Source organism: Daktulosphaira vitifoliae, unplaced genomic scaffold, assembly GCF_025091365.1.
Source record: "Daktulosphaira vitifoliae isolate Bord-2020 unplaced genomic scaffold, ASM2509136v1 Scaffold_1, whole genome shotgun sequence".
NCBI lineage: Eukaryota > Metazoa > Arthropoda > Insecta > Hemiptera > Phylloxeridae > Daktulosphaira > Daktulosphaira vitifoliae.
Window position 1 is genome coordinate 82,074,769 of NW_026099572.1, and position 18,169 is coordinate 82,092,937.

The following is an 18,169-nucleotide window of genomic DNA, read 5'->3' on the forward strand; positions in this document are numbered from 1 at the left end:
GAGAGATACTTAATTTTGCCAGGAAGACAGGACTCTTTGGTCATCTTTAGAAGTGACTTTATGGTTGGTAATGTATTAACACTTAGGTGAGTAAACCGAATCAAGACAATTCGGTATGAGGTGCGCACAATGGACCAACAGGTCCGAATGCATGGGCATTATGTCCACCTCGATAATAACTAAAACTATTATTATTATTTATTTTTGTTATTGTAATTTAGTTAACTGTTACGATAGTCCCCCTTTATTTAACAATATGATAGTGCAAATTTATTTTGAAGTGCTACAATTCTTATTAAATTAAAATTTTCTGATGCGAGTATTAGAGGTAAAGTTAGAATTTTTACATTGCCTCGGGGCCTAAAATATTTTGTGCACTGACATAAACTGTGTTACATATATTAGAAATGTGTGGCAATCTTGTAACATGTAATTTAGTTGTTTTAATAATAAAATAGCGATTATTTAAAGTAAAATATTAATAAAAAATAATAAATCTGTTATCTAAAATTATAACAATCTACTCTATAAAAAGATTTATTTGTGCTACTGATTATTACGGATTGTACCATTGATTTATAATTTTGGCGACCTGTAAAAAAAAAAGAATGATTTTTTTTGTGAACAGATTAAAATAAAAAGAAGTAAACAACACTCGGAATTATATGACGTTTTTTTTATGGTGCGCTCTGTACCGTTTCACTGTTGATCATATCTAAAGGCGACACTGAGTGTGTATAAAAGAATATATTGATAATCGATGCATTAATTTTATTAGACCAATTATAATCTGTGTTATAATTATTTTGAATAATAATTACAATAAGCATTAAGTGATAATAGCAACATCAAGAATTTTAAACTATTTAATATTATTTAGTTACCAAAGATGTTACAAGTCAGTCAATTTTTGATAAATTGATATGAATTACCAACACCGATTTATTATGATTGATAAAAATATAACAAATTTCTTTAAACAAAGATTTTTTAAAAATTAAAATGATTGATTTAATAACAGTTTAATATTGATGTCAAATTAGTTTAAAATTAAGATAAAATATTCCTACAAATAGTTTTTTGGAGAATAATCGAGTTTAGTCATGTGGAAATGTCATAAATGTGGAAAACCGGTCTATTTTGGTAAGTTTATTGACAATGAGTTAATTTAAAATTTATTTATCTATTAATGTCTGTTTAGCTGAGCGAAAACAATCCTTAGGCTATGATTGGCATCCTGAATGTTTACGATGTGAAGAATGTAGCAAAAGGTTGAATCCTGGACAACACGCAGAGGTTAGATTTTATTGTTTATGTATTTTATAGAAACTATAAAACTAATTCTAAGAATTTTAAATACTTTTATAAAAATCATACAATTTTATGATGTAGCATAAGGGTGTGCCTTATTGTCATGTACCATGCTATGGAGTTTTGTTTGGACCTCAACTTTATGGACATGGTACTAGAGTCGAATCTCATACTAGTTTTGGAAGAATTGAAAATAAATACCCTTTTGGGCCAAATGTTGAAAGGTTATTCTATTGATTATATAATTTTAATTAAAAAAAATTTTTTTTTTATAAATTAAATTTACAAAAATTAGATCTGAAGTAGAAGAAAAATTAAAAATATATAATAAATATTATGAAGGAAAAAGTGGAGAAATAAGAAGTCGTGAGGTAAACTAATATAAATTTTATGTTTTAATACATGTAAAAAAAATAATCTTTTGTTAAAAAATTATTTAGGTAAATGGCCGACCAGTATTAGAAGGTGCTCTAAGAATCTATTGGGCTGTTACTGACATGATTCATTTGAAGGAAGATGATGATCAAAGAATTAAAAATAGAATTCTAAAATATATAGATTCTCCTATAATGGTATAAATCTAGTAAATAAAAATGATATTGAAATTACAGACACTTTTTATATAATTTAAATAAAATATTATTTAAAATTAAAAATACACAACATAAATATTTAAACTCGGCTTTATAATATTACCATATTCACAATGAAATAAAAAGGAATAGATCCAGTAATTTTTTAAGTATTTAAACAAATTATAAATTGAAACCATTATTTAACTTTTGACATCCTTGAAAATATAATATTTGGGATAATATAACATACATACTACAATATTTGAACTTATTATTAATATACATAATGAAAAATAATTTTTTTTATATTTTACTATTATACTTTTTATACTATTTATGTATTTTATGATAAGTTAATTACCAATTTTTTTCACATTGTAATCTGAAGATAAAGTAATTCAAAGCTAGTAGTTACCAATAATTTTTAATTTTAAATTATATTTTATTTATAAATAGAAATAATAAAATTATTTCAGTACATTTTTAAATAATATTTTCTATATATATTACAGAAATTGCAAAATAAATATGTTACGAATTATTCAAAAACTAATGATCATCAAAATGGAAATAATAGATCAAATAAGTTCAATACATTACCTCATAATTTGAATTCTATTGATGTCAAAGATGAACTTGATGAACTATTGATGGTAATATTATAGCTCTAAAGAATTTTTTTCTTTTAAAATTATTATTATTTTAATATCTTAGTATCTTATTACTTTATTAAGTGGAGGCCACTTAGATAAATGATTAACTAGGTGAATCAATAATCTATACTTTCAATTGAGGCATAGTGTAGCGAAGTCAATAATTAATTTTTTTAATTTTAGTTATTTTAAATTTTATAATTTTTAAATACAATAATAATTAGTTCATAAATAGATTGCTAACTTTGCCGTGTAATTAATTAATTACATTTTTTAATAATAACGATTTTTGAGTAAAGTTATTTCATTATACATAAAGGTACAAAGAGAAGTGTCTGACAATGAAAAAGCTTACAGTACTATGCCTAATGCTATAGTATCTGAAAAAAGTGATGCATATTCTGAAAATTTTGAATCAAAATTAGAAGAAGAATCTTTTGAGAAAACTTTATGTAGAAGTCGTTCTTTAGATGATGATGTAAGTGACAATGACGCCAATTATGAATTTTTTTCTGATCATAATGGCGAATCAACAAATAACATAGTTATAAGAAGAAAGTTAGGATCAACAGCTATTAAAAGACGGTTAGTTCTACATTTTATAGAGTGCATAGAGTGACAAATAAAATTATGTATTTTTAATTTATGAAAAATTAAGTTTACTCAATATTATTCAAATTTACCAATATTTGATTAAATGACAAATTATTATTTAGTTACAAAAATCACCAATTTTTTATTTTAATAAAAGTCAAGTATTATCTTACTCATACTGTTTATTCAAATTTTTATCAGCATAATGAGGAATAATATACCTAATTTTTTTATTTCCTTTTGTTAAATTAATTTTGTAGGACAGGAAGGTTAAATGGTAAAAACCGTACTAAGTTGAAACGTCGTTGCTCAATTAATGGACATTTCTACAACCGTGAAACAAGTTTTTTTACCCCACCATATGGTAGTCAAATGTCTGTGTGGGTTACATCATTAGTAACAACGCCAGAAGTTATTAATTTAGTACTTGATAAGTACAAAGTTGATGGGAAAGCATTTCAATTTTCTTTATTCCTTGTTTTTGATAACGGTGGTAATTATTAAAATTATTCTATAAACTTTTAATATGCAATAAAAAATTCCTGTATTGTAAATATTTGTAATTAAATGAATTTTTTTAGAACGTCGTAAATTGCAGGATGATGAGTATCCATTAGTTGTTCGACTGATTCAAGGACCTCATGAAGATGTTGCTAGAATATATCTTATGGAGAGTCGAACTACTGATGAAATTAGCTGTGATGTTGCACAATTTTTAAACTTTAGCCTACCCGAATGCAAAGCAATATTAGCTGGGTATGATGCAGAAGAAGAAAAACATGTAAATGCTATCAAAGCAAAGTAATATTATAATATTTATTATTTGTACCATAAAAGAATTGGACTATTAATAGTAAAATTTAANGATAACGTCACTAGGTGATAAGGTCACTAGGGGTATATAAGGGAGTTTTTTCTAGTCGGGGTGTCAGTATGTGTTTAGCGTTGATAATGGTAACATTGTTTCCGAAATACGTATCCGCGACTTTTCTTTAATTTTTTTGTGGCTTTGAGTTTAATAATATTTTTAATATTTTTTAGTTTTTTAAATTAATAATATTTTTAATATAGTTTTAATTTTACTTAAATTTAAATGGATATTTTCATTTTAGATATGAAGAAATGAGAAAAAGGATAAGACAACGAATGGAACAATTGAAAGTACACCTTTGAATAATAAATTGTTCTTAATGAATTGTTACCGTAAAATATAAAATATCATTTATTAATTTTTTTTATAAGCGAATGTTCATACCGTTTTTATATTAATTTGTATAGCTGTACATAATTTTTTATGTATTGATAAAATCAATGAAATTGACGATGATTGTTATTTTTTAATTAAAAATTTTTATTTGTAAAATAATTTTCTGTAAAAAGAACTAATAACTCAACTATATTTCATTGATTTTTTTTGTGTCCCAGATATCATAATTTTTCAGTAATATTTTAAACTGTTAGTTGACTTTTTACCAGTACTTGAAATCATTTAAAAAAAAAAAAAAAATGGGATTAATTGGTAAAAGCTTAATTTTATTTAAAGTTTATAACTGGTATTCGTATAAAGTTATTGGTTTGGTAAATACAAATTATAAATTTCTGTTTTTTATAGGAAAAAAAAAGTTAATGTTAATAGGTAAAAAATGGTTAAATATATAATAAAAAACTATTACAAATAGTACTTATTTTTACACACAAAAAAAATGTTAGGGAGCTATTCATAAAACAATTTTTTACCCCACCCTTCTCCAAAAGCGTCATTAACTTAGAACTATACTCTTCATAAGGAGGTTGACACAAAATTACTACTGTCATAGTAATAACTGTAATGATACAGTCAGACTTTTGTTCTGAGAAGGTATACATGAGAAAAATCAATTTATAATTTTTTGTATATCATAAGTTGATTATCAAATGGTTAAAATGGTTATCGATTTTTGTTAAAAACCTGTTTCTCTAATATGTTTATTTGATACTGAATAATAATTTGAAAAATTATTCAATTTCTGATAACAGATTACTGTAATTTAAGATGATAAAAATAGGAACTATTTCTTGTTTAAAAAAAGGTGATTTAACCAGTATTAAAAAAAAATTTACGACTGGTTTCAAGCCTCAATTTTTTTGCTTAATTTTATCATTTTGCTTTTTAATATAGGTATGATTTTTCTATTCAAATAAATGTTTTTGAAAATTTTATTATAACAAGATTTAAGTAATTAGGTAATTTATATAAAAACAAAAAACACTAAAAAGTTATACAAATTTTAAATGAGTTATTTAAATCATCAATGTTAATAAAACATGGTTTATTTTGATATAACATATAAAATGGTTTTAAGAAAAAACATAAAATCATTTAATATTTAACAAAATTTAAGAATTGACCACAAACAATTTTTTGAACAGTTTATAAAGTTGATTAGATTAAAGATTTATTATATTAAATTTACCAATATATTTATTTAAATTTAAATACAAAATAAATTAAATTATTAATTATGTTTTAAATAGTATAATTCTGAATAAAAATAAGAAGTATTCATGAATATAGTTATCACTATGCAGTATGTGGCACATACAATAATTAATTGTAATATGCTGATTTTATGACATAAAATTAATTATCACAGTTATAATATTTTCATAACTGATATACAATAAATATTGCATAAAGGAATACATGGAATGATCAGTAATAATGATTGCTTTGATAGATGATAAAAATAATAAATATTCATATAAAACCATACAAGATCAATATATTTTTGGCAAATTTAAATTTTTTAAGTATTAAAAGTAGAGTAAATTCATATGCAGTCAACAAAAATAATTTTGTTATTCCTAAAAGTAAAATTCAAATACATTTTTCTTGTTAATTTTTAAACTTATAATCGAATTATACAAGTAAACAAAAATAAAAAACTATAAGAAAAATGTGAAATTAATAATATTAATGAGAGAATAATATATTTTTTGATTAAAAATATGAGCTTTCAGATCAAAAAAATTATGGTGAGATCTGTAACTATCAAGAAGAAAAAAATGTATCATAAAATTTAATAGTTTATTAGAAACAATCACATATAGACCATATATGTTCACCCTTATTTCTGATTATCCATATACATAATATTGTATTAACAATTTAAAGGAAATTTATTAAATAAGTTACAATGCTAGCTAACTATTCAGTCTGAATCATCAAGTGAATTCAATTCACTAAGATCTGGAGGCGTGCTAATAAAACCTCTTGCCAGTGCATACTCAATAAGAGCCAAGTGGCAGAATACATATTGTTCAGCAGTTTGAATAGAATATGCACGTTGTGATCTAATTCGTTCTACTGAACTCTTAATATCAACAGTATTAGTATCTTCCAGACGATTAATACAAATGTCTAGAGTACAAAATGTTCCTAAGAAAAAGAAATTATGTAAAATAATTTATCACATTTTATTTTTATTTAATTTTTAAAAACCTGTTCTTCCAATGCCAGCAGAACAATGCACTACAATAGGTGGTCCTTTTTGATGACCTGCCCATTTATCTCCAAGAACTTGTAACATAGATGATTGACACTTTCTCACTTTACCAAGAAAATCCAACATAGCTACTGCACTATGCGGAACACCAAAATCAGGCCATGAATTAAATTGAAAATGAGAAACTTGTCTAACTTCATTTGTCTAAAAAGTAGTTTGAAGTTAAGTTTTAGTAAAAACTAGTAGGAAAAAAAAAAGGTACAATTACATTAGTGTATGTGATTTCAAGTCTTGTGACAACATAGTTATCAAATTTATTAACAGAATTTGTTGATATTTTAAAATTGTGATACATTTGATCTTCAGATGATTCTTCAGGAGGCCAATATTGTTCACATTTGACCTTCCCACATTCAAAAACTTTAGTAGTCATTACAATTACAAGTACTTGTTGTTCCCAGATCATTCGCCAGAAATCAGCACATGTGTGTGGTAAAGGTCCTTGAGTTGAAATAAATGCATTTTTCTGCTTGTAACCATCTACAAAATTAGCATGAATATAATCTGATAGAGGATCGTTATCTGATTGAGCTAACAACACTCTTGTATGGTCATAGCATAGCACATCCGTATAACGATTCTTCAACAAATTTGCCCGCACCCTAAATAAATTTTTATATAATAAAATTGTTATATATTTTAAAGTATTATAAATATAATTTAACTACCTAGAAGCAGTAAAGGTTCCATCTGGTGATCGAGTTTTAATTTCTTCATATTCTTTCATAAGTCCAGTTCTCTTTTTCTTTAATACATGATCAATAAATTGACTAATGGTTAAACTTTGACTAGAATCACAACGCAAACTGTCATCGTCTGAAAACCCACTGCTAACTGATGAAGTAGGCATTGGAGAGCTTTCTTCTAAATCAAATATACAATTAAATTAAATTTTAAATTTTATAAATATCATAATTACCTCTTGAATTGGCTGTATTGCATGTCCAACCTGACGATAAATTATTTTTAACTATTGCACTTCTTTCAATATTGTTTTCACCAATTACGTTATTCACCTATTGATAAAATAATAATACAATACATTAAATTATTTAATAATTTGATTAAATTAAAAAAATAATAATCCAACCAGAGTTATAGGTAAAATTGTTTTAAAAACAAGTTTGTTCAATCTGGAGGTTGATTCTTTTAGTTTTAGCCACTTGATTTCTCTTAAATTAATAATTATGTTAAAAAAATTATTTTAGGTATTATTTATTGTCATATATTTTTCTATTTTTCAAATATTAAGTATCTTTTTAATTCATCCCTTATACTTTATAAGAGTGTCCCAACTTCAAATTTTTAAATGGCAATATATATATTTTGCTAGCTAATAAAATAAAAGTAATAATAAGTAATATAATAACATTTGATAAATAGAGAAATATATGACAATAAAAAATACCTAAAATAATTTCATTAGCATAATTATTATTTTAAGAGAAATAAAGTGGCTAAAATTTTAAAAATAATATTGTGTATACTTGATATAATAATATGAATATATAAAAATATTAGTATTTAAAATAAAATTTAAATAGATGATAAATAAATGTAGGAAAATTAATTTTATTAAATAATTAATTGTATATTTCATTTACTTTAGGATCAGGATCAACTTCTTTTTTAGTATTATTTGAATTACATATGTGTTCGGACATATCCGAACTTCCATATTTCTCACTATTCGTCATATAGTTTAAACAATAAGTTAACCATTTATTATGATCAATGTCAATAGTGCCACCTAAGTGTTTTGGCAATGATTCTCTGGGAATGTACTGAGTCAACTATAAAAATTATTAATAGATAAATAAGTTATTTGTATCAATTAGTAAAAAATAGATACCTGTGGTAAACTTATTGTAAATACTCTGTCTCTTAATTTTTCTCTTACAAACAGCCTTAGAATTTTAAATGGTGCTTTAAACCATAATGGAGCTGTAACAATTAGTACTTTTTTCAGTTTGGCTGGATATCCTCCCTACACAAATCAGGAAATTTAACTCACATTAAAATTCTGAATAAACTACTTTATTTACACCAATAAATAATGTAAAATTTGTTCATTAAAATTATATTATTTTTCAATAATAAATATAAGTAAGTAGTAAAAATCTGTTTAAATGTTCAAAACTATATAGTACAATTAAAAATCTTTAATAATTAATGAACTCAGTACAATATTAATTAAAACATACTCTATTTAACTAACAAAAAATTAAAAATTAGTGATAGAAACACTACATGTATCAAATAAAATATATTTAACTTCCATTAGTTCTTTTTAATATTAGATAAATAAAGATAAAAAATAACAGTATTATAAATATTATTAAATTATTTTTCTAAGAATACTCATTTAGGTTAATAACTTTTTATAATGTAAATAAAATTTGTCAGATTAAAAAAAAAAAATGTACTAATTATTTAAAAAATAATAATTTAATTTTCTGTACAATATAATTCTCAAGAGTTGAATGCTAATTCATTTTATATTTAATCGAAAAAAAAATACAATCAACTAAGTTTTTTGTTAAATTACTATTTAAATAATTTATCTTTAGAGACTTGTCTATTTTTATAAAGGTTCTTTTAACAATTTTTATTTGCCATTGTTCAACATTTGACGAAAATTTATGAGTAGCTGTTAAATATGTAGACATGCCTATATGTACTCTTAATTTACTAATTAATTACCAGGAAACACGAGTGTGATGTAATAAAGTATAGCGATAATAGTCTAATTAAATTAAACACATTAATATTTTTCAAAAACTTCATAAAATAAATGTTAATTGGAAATAAAAATCATACAACAAAAATGTTAATTTTTATAATAAAACAATTTCATTTCATTCCAACAAGGAAAAAATCTAACGACGTGTGATGATAATAAATAATTACATTAAAATCATTTTTAAAAAATTTTCGACTAAATTTATAGAGGAAAAATTAAGAGAAGTAATTAGCATAATATTTAACTAATATATATATATATTATTAAAATATTAATACTAATACTAATACTTATACTTAATACTAGTTGTTTTTTATCATTTTGATGGTTTGAGAGTTTTAACCCTCAACCATTTTTTATTTGTACTACTATTTTCGAATATTACACTAGATCAGATAATGTAACGTGCTCTTAAAATTTTTATTCGTCTCTCAAAATTATTTAAAAACAAACGTAATGAATATTGAAAGCTAAATTGAATGACCTTTGTAATGATACAACAAATCGTTTTACTATAGCCGCCAGTGTCTATGGCCATTAACTATGAGCGTGTTTAATATAGTTATAAAAAAAAAGTATGGAATTTTTTTGTTTTTTGAAGGTGGTTAGCGGTGCCAAAAGTTTAAATCTATCATTTATACGACATTTACTTGAACAACTAGTCTATGGTGTCTTCATATTAAAACACGTTTGATATTCTAATATAACTTTACAAGGTCATTTTGGGGGGTGGCTAGGAGAGGCAATATCCCCCCTTAAAATTCCATAGACCAGTATGGTCTATTGAAAAATAATGAATTGTTGGTTAAATTAACAATATGTTATTAATTAATTTTAACTTGTAGCAAATTTAAGATAGTATTCTAAACACTAATGAATGTTATCATTTTAATGGTCAGGATATTTAGATAGTCAGCGCAATTGAAATTATGACGATTGTAAGTTCTGGAAAGATGACTTAACAAACAATTAAATTATAATTGCATTTAACAGTAACACTTTGCGTGATATTACAAGCCTAAATTAATAATACAGCTTATCAGTAACATATAATGTAAACAAATTAAGAGTTTATTCAATATTAGTCACACGGAAACATAAAAATTAATTGTTCCAAATGATGAAGCTGAAGAATGCGTTGATACAATTTTTTAGATAAGCGTTACATATGCTTTATATGATCTCTATGAAATTTGAAAATTTCAATTATACAAACGAGTTACGGCAGAGTTGGAATATTTAATGAGAAATTGGTATATTGCAAATTTTGTTTTTTGTTTTTATCATCTTATAAGAAAAACGTAAGATAGAATAGAAAAGCAACATTTTCGTTTTACAAATGATTTTAACTTTTATTATCAAGTATTGGGTATGTCTTTAATATTGTAAATAATTACATATTTTTATTATTGATTATGATTTGAAATAAAAATAATTCAAATTAATCCGCATGAAAATGTTATAATCTAAATTGATATATATTATTGTACCCGAACAGCATACTCCAGTAAGGGTATCGATAGTTATTTATTCAAATAAAAATATTTATTTAAAAATTTTACAACACAACTATTACAACTTAGCAAATGATGATTTATTATGTGAACCGTCAGTCTATCGAGTGGGCCAAGGTTAAAAAAGGTCGATAATGGAATATAATAACAATCGAATTATAAGTAATAACAATATAAAATACAATCAGATTTTACGTAATACAATTATGAGGGAAGACTTCTAAAGTCGTGACTTGAAGAAGCCAAACTCGTTAAAAAATAGGACCGCGATCATAACAAATCTTATCACAGGACACTCTCTTTAACCAAGACCGGGAGAGGGTAGACATTTGAAGCACGTGCCTTCGTATTTTCTAATTACTACTATCTTATTAATTGAAGAAAATTTTGTCATATTATGTGCCCACTCCTTTCAAAAATATAGATTTCTCTCTTCAACTTAAATCATGTTTGAAAAATCCCATCGAAAATCTTAAAAATGACGACCTTTTCTATATTTCTTTAAGTTTGACGCATGTTCCTTGAATTTCTAAAATGATTAAATCGTTTCAATGTTTAACGAATAAAAAATCGGGATAATAACAAGCTAAGACAACAGTCATTTAAAGATTTTGTAACGCTTTTCCAGCGTGGGTCTTATAAATTTTAAAGCAAACAATGACTAGAACTAGCTAACGACATAATTATTACTTAATAGTTATGAGGCACAAATCGAAACGGTTTTCGATCGTTACATAAATACGCCTCACGATCAGTTTTTTAATGGGATCAAAATCGAGATATGTTCCTAACTAGTACGTCAATATATCTGTCAATCTATCTACATTTGTATCTATGCGTTTATTTATGTTTTTACCTTATTATTAGCCAAGATAATATGTTGATTATTATTGTCAGAGCTCACGAACGGAGCTGATATATTCGTGACAAATAATATTCTTTTTATGTTCTCCTTTGTTTGGCGGCTTGACGGACCGGCGACCAACAAATATCCGCGGCACGTTTTCGGGGACGCGGTCGTTACGCTTGGCATGCGATGATGCGGTTGGCACAACCGAAACGGAACGACGTCGGTGGAGCTGTTTGGCACACGGAAAATAGTTAAAATAATATAGTGTGTCGGTTAATATATAAATAAAAATAATAAAAAAAGGAAAAACGCACCAACACCCCGTGACACCACGGCTTGCAGACACGGCCAACGCAACCGTTATCGCTGCGGAAAACCGACTGAACCTGAGCGTATTATAACCGCTGGTCGCTTGCTCTCAGTGTCCCGCCACCGGTCTCTGTCGGTTTGCGCTGCGTATCGACGACCACGACGCGAATCCGCACGCCGCCAACGACCCTCCCAACACTCCCGCCACAAACGCCACCGCCTCCACAATTGCGAATACGCAAAATTATACATATATATATATATATATACATACGCATATACATAAATACACATTCCCATTATTACGCTTACAAACGCATCGCGAGATTCGTCTCCTTGAATGGAAACGCTTTACCCATTGACGACGTACCGCACATAGTTTGTACACATACTCTGAAAAACCGAACCCACCGTCCCATCACGTCCCTCGTCAATCATTTTGTTCTAAAAGCTGTTTTATATTACAGCTCTCCGCGCACAACACGCCGATCATTTTATTCGTCGATTTGTACGAGAAAGGCGACGGGGCGATGTAGAAAAACGTCAAAGCTCAAGATCGAAAAAACTACTTGAGCTTACGGTGCGTTTTTTATTATTAAACGGTCGAGAATTAAACGCCGGAGAGATTGCGTCAACGGTTATTTTTACAATAACTAGCAGGAAAATAACGTGAAACATAATGTAACACTCGACATTGGCGGAAAAAAAAAAACACATCAAAATCATTACAATGTTTACTACCTACGAACTAGTGGCCAACATGAATAGCATTGCAATAAACGGTGAATATTGCGAAACTAACAGAAATGAACAATTATTCGATGGTTTTGCTATAATTTAAGACATGAGTCACTTGCATATATTATTACAGCTGGGCGGCATTAGACAAACCGTTTTTTACTGAACACCTATGATATGATATTACGAATCGTATTATACCAAACGCCAATATGTATATATTAATAAAGCCTCTGCCAATATTAAAATAAAAGGGTACGGTCATAATCCACGTCGTATAACAATGTGAATTATAAAACAGTACACGTTGTTATTTTAGCGAATAGTTTCATTTTTCAAGAGCTCTGAAAGTCATACAACTGCGGATTTGACTTAGTGATAAATTTATTCGACACATTTTATGACAACAACTCATCAGTAAAAATATGGTTTCAGACCATCAACTAGTTGATGGACTGGATCCAAAAGGGATAAGTGAATAATTTTTGTATTACGGTAACAGTAAATGTTACTTTATCACAGAAACACCTAGTCGACTTCAATTTGATATTTTTTACATATATAATATCGAACAATTAGAATATATTTTTCAAATTAAAAACACAATATCTTCATTGATGATTGAAATTGCCTGAAAACGAGTTTCGGAAAAATTTTAAATATTTTACCAGTTTTATAAACATAATACATCCATTATAGTAGATCGAATATACATTAGTAATTAATTATCAAACAAGAATCACAACTAAGAGTATTTTTCAGGTAAATCTAAAATATATGTAATTAATAAGTAGCATTCTTTTAAATTTTAGTACAGTACTATTAAAAAATCCCACTCTTATACAGGACAAAAATTAAACTATGACTTTGATGGGCAATGCAAATTGTAAATAAAAAATGTAAGAACGAATTTATAATTGAGATTGGTCAGAACGGTATAACTCTAAAACAGAAAGAGCTAATATTAGTTATTGTTTATTTTGTGCGCGTATGTTATTATTAAACGTGCCCAAGCGTTATACAGTTGGCCAACAGTCTTGTGAAGAAATTATATCACGTGTCAGGAAGTACTTCCTCTATTTTATACCGACTTCATCTCCACCCTAAATACCTTTAGATAGCGCGTGTATGTGGAATATACGTTGGGCAAGAATTAAACATTTTAACACTATGTCAAAACATGTTTTAGAAACATTTTAATGTCTTCTAATACAAATAATTTATGTAATGCGCGAATTAACATTTAAACTAGAAAGTGAAATACTTTTAGAGCACAAGAAAGAAAAAAAAACATCATTTTTTGGCATGCATTGTAGTTAAATCGAATTTTTTTTTATGACAGATAAAAATGAAACACAGTTCGGAACTAGTAAAGTAACAAATCGAAAAAAACTGCCATGAAACGTATTATGTCAAGCATACAAAGGAATCTATAAAACGGCCGTTCTTCGTGTAGTACTGGAAAATTACTTCAGCTAAGGATAATAGCGAGCACAATATTTTTTCAAAGTATGTCTAGTAGGGTTGAAGCGAAATACAGCTGAGCCGGACCCTACTTTTATATCGCCCTAACTATAAGTGAGAGGAAATGAAGGGGACTTTTCTCCGTACCATAACCCATAGGGATACGCGCGCATGTGTTCTTATCCCAATGTTATCGATCGCCATATCCCTTCCAGTTTTTTCATTCATCCATTTCCAAATAAGGTGCATCCTGCATTTGCCTAGTGCAACGGGTTGTTTCTGTAATCCTATAAGTCTTTTAATATTGCAATCTTAGTTTTTGACAATCAGCATATTGCGCTGTTTTATTTTATGATGTACAGTCATAATTTAAATATAATGATGAAAGACATATAACATAAGGTTTGCCAAAAACGAGTTTAATACAAAATTTTAAAGCAAAGAAAAAAAAAATTTGAATACTTAGGATATAATAATTTGATTAATAGCAAAATAAACAGAGAAATAATGAAATCGGAGATTTAGTCTACAGTTTAAAGTCTAAATTTTCGTGTATAAACAAAATTTTGCAAAATTAATGTTCAATATATATATATAAATATATAAAACAAAAAAGAGTTCCTATTAAATTTCTATTAGATTTTTAAATTGAGTTTAAACATAAATACAGTATAAGATGAAAAAGTATGAAATACTATGATATTTCAATATATTTATATAATTTAAATAATAGATTGTATTAGGATGAAATAAATATTATATTGAAACTAAAACTATCATGAAGTTAAATGTATTAGAACAATTTATTTAGATTAATTTTAATAAAAGATTCAAAAAAAACTATCAATGACTTAACTTTATATTTATTTTAAATAATGTAATTCAAATAAAGATTTTTATTTGGAAATTACTATACACCATGTGATTTCATTTTCAAATAAGAACTAATTTATTGTAAAATTATTATCAAAGAAAAATATTCACTGCAATAAGTCTTTATGATTTTATAAGAAACTAATTTATTTACTTAAATTTATTAAGTTAAACAAATAAGCTAAAGCATAAATAGCTAAAGAACACTCTTAAAGGCATTCTGAATATGAAAACAGTAATTTTTCTATAATTATTAATGATTTTTAATTTTATTATTGTACAAGTAAAACATCACTAATACTTTAACAAATTATTCTAATTTATTGATAATTGAAAAATTATATCAGAAACTCATTACATTTCAGATAATTTACCAAATTTAGCAATTTATTAAAATGTATTTATACTTGAATTTTAGATTGATAGTTTAATTTTGTCTATTTATCCTCAGTTGGGTTTATTTTGGACTGTGGAAAATTTAAAGTTTAGTTTGATTTATTTTAACTTTAATATATTAAGCGTGTCACATTACTAGAAATAAATAAAATTAAAATATTGAATTTTTCTCCAAATTAGATTTTTAGTATCCAAGTTAGAAAAAAAAAAGAAATTCATATAAATGAATATCTATAAAGTATTTTTTTTTTACTTTATAAATAAAAAGATTTTATGAAAATATTTTTTGTTCTTCTTTAATATATAAAAGTATTATCATGTGGAATTTATAATTCATTAATTAAATAAATGCACAAACATAATTTTGGTTAATAAGACATTATCTATAAAGTATTAATGTCAATTACACATTCCTTAAAACTGTTAAATAAATATATAATTGTAAGGTAACTAAGACAATTTTACCAGTTAAAACTTTTTTAAATATATGCAACAGGTGACTAATAGATATAGTTTTTGATAATAACAACATAGTATACATGGACAATATGTTATTTTTTTTTTATATTCAACTTAACTATTAATCAAAATAACTTTATATACATTTGGTGATTATTCAAAATAAAATGAAATAAACTGATTTAAAAAATTTCATAATTTCATAAATAAAAAACAGACTTACCTTTAGAAGTGTCAAGATTTTTTGACTTAAATCATAATCAAAATTTGCATACTTAGAATCAGACATATCATAAATGAAAACAAGTCCACATCGTTGAGTTTTGATATTTTCAAGAGCTATATCCAGTTGATAAACAATTCCCTATACATGCAATAAATAAATCAACAGGTTCATATTTTTAAAAAATCTTTTTGGCTGTATTTACTTGTAAAGTAGTTTGATGAGATGAAAAATTTGGAGTATGATATCGGGCTGTAAATATAGCAATTGCAGCACCAGTTGAATCTCGAGTTGGCTACAAAATTAATTTTTGAATATTTAAATTAATTATAAATAATTTATAAACAAAATATTATTATCTATTACCAAAATTGTAAATTTTTGGGTTTGCAGTTCACTTTTTAATGGTTCAACTGCACAGCTAAAGTTAAATAAGCCTTCTCGTAGTCTTGTTTCTTCATGTTGTTCATGTAAAATTATAGATCTTGCGACATCAAACTTCCTGGCACACAAAAATTTTATTGCTGTTGATTGAGATATCAAAGGTTTATTTTGAACCTTTCTCATACGATTTACAACTTCAATAAATTCTGCCAATGCCTGTACATTAAAGTCAAATTATATTGTTATTATCTTTTATTGGTTATCTTTAAAAAGATGTTCAGAATACTTCTATAATATACTGTAATCATAGATCATTAAACTTACTTTTTTTTGTTCATTATTCAAGGTGCCGTTTTCCATTTTATCTCAATAGTAATAAGTTAGGAATAGATATTGTTTATATTCTGTAATTATTGACTTTGACCGAATTCTAACATCTTGTTCTCGTCAGAATTAATCCTACAATGCATTAAAATGCTAAACTGTATAAATTTAATTCATAATTTTACTACTCTACAGACATTTTTTCAAAATTTGTAAAAAAAATATATATAAATTTTAACAATTATAACTACACGAAAATAAAAATTTCATGAATCAATTAAGTTTGATTCTTTTTGATTTTTGACGTTTGTTTTATGTTTTGTTAACATTTTTATCAGATGGACTGTACACATAACGCGATCTATTAAGATCTTATTGTACTAACATCATGGACAGGCCTTCATCATTTCAAAATATCGTTAAATACAATAAACACTATGACTAATCTCATATCTTCTAGTATTTGCAGTATGATATAAAGAAAATATCTTCTCTATATCATAATTTTTAATAGGTTCAAAGGATACCAATGTAAGTTGTAAATTTATTTCAAAAAGCCATTTAGCTAAATTAACGAAATTTTATGTTACAATAATGAAAAGTATCAAAACATGAACATTTTTATTATTCTGCTTCTTCTTCAGCTTTTTTTGGCCATTAAGGTCCATCCCTACTCCACACAGTTTCCTTATTGGATCTTATTTCATATTCACCTGTTTGATAATTTTTTTTTGGACCAAAAATGAGTCGTAGGAATTTCCTTTATAGAACTGCTAATTTTCTTTCATCCTCTTTTAACGTTGGCCACGTTTCGCATGCATATAGAATTACTGGTATAAGTAAAACCTTGTATAATCTCATTTTTTATTTATTTGATAATACCTTGGACCTGAAGGTTTTCTTTAACGCGAAATAACATCTGTTTCCAGTTTTTACTCTCAGGTTTATTTCTTTCCTCATGGTAATTATTGTGACTATTTATATCCACTTCCAGATATTTAAAAATTTCTACTTTTTCGAAACAATAATTTTTAATGTTCAAATTTCTGTTTTGGTGTAGTTGATTACCTTTCTCAACTTCCACATATTTAGTTTTCCCTTCATTTATTATTAGCCCCATACTCAGTGCTTTGGTTATTAGCTCCTTCGTGGTGTTTTAGTGTTCTCTTCATTTGATCATAGTATCACTAGATCATCGGCGTAGGCTAGTAATG

General features: G+C 26.0%; 2 protein-coding genes across 5 annotated transcripts; one reads left to right on the forward strand and one right to left on the reverse strand.

The window, feature by feature from the left end:
- Positions 1-942: 942 nt before the first annotated feature.
- Positions 943-4,532, forward strand: LOC126896874 (ras association domain-containing protein 6). The gene is made up of 10 exons (XM_050670016.1): positions 943-1,143; positions 1,202-1,296; positions 1,393-1,535; positions 1,607-1,682; positions 1,752-1,883; positions 2,399-2,539; positions 2,859-3,124; positions 3,394-3,626; positions 3,715-3,934; positions 4,246-4,532. The coding sequence occupies exons 1-10, from the start codon at positions 1,104-1,106 to the stop codon at positions 4,304-4,306; spliced, it is 1,407 nt and encodes a 468-aa protein (XP_050525973.1). The 5' UTR covers positions 943-1,103; the 3' UTR covers positions 4,307-4,532.
- Positions 4,533-6,181: 1,649 nt separating this feature from the next.
- LOC126896863 (tyrosine-protein phosphatase non-receptor type 9) lies at positions 6,182-17,261 on the reverse strand. Of its 4 annotated transcripts, none has more exons than XM_050670002.1 (11): positions 16,956-17,261; positions 16,614-16,847; positions 16,453-16,542; positions 16,248-16,388; positions 8,531-8,665; positions 8,283-8,471; positions 7,598-7,694; positions 7,347-7,539; positions 6,887-7,280; positions 6,615-6,822; positions 6,182-6,551 (listed from the first exon to the last, which is right to left on the reverse strand). In XM_050670002.1, the coding sequence occupies exons 1-11, from the start codon at positions 16,989-16,991 to the stop codon at positions 6,325-6,327; spliced, it is 1,944 nt and encodes a 647-aa protein (XP_050525959.1). In that variant the 5' UTR covers positions 16,992-17,261; the 3' UTR covers positions 6,182-6,324. The 4 variants fall into 4 exon arrangements, with proteins under 4 accessions (XP_050525959.1, XP_050525958.1, XP_050525961.1 ...); XM_050670001.1 differs by having other exon boundaries at positions 7,347-7,542; XM_050670004.1 differs by lacking the exons at positions 16,248-16,388; positions 16,453-16,542; positions 16,614-16,847; positions 16,956-17,261 and adding exons at positions 11,792-12,014; positions 12,100-12,248 and having other exon boundaries at positions 7,347-7,542.
- Between the last annotated feature and the right edge of the window lie 908 nt (positions 17,262-18,169).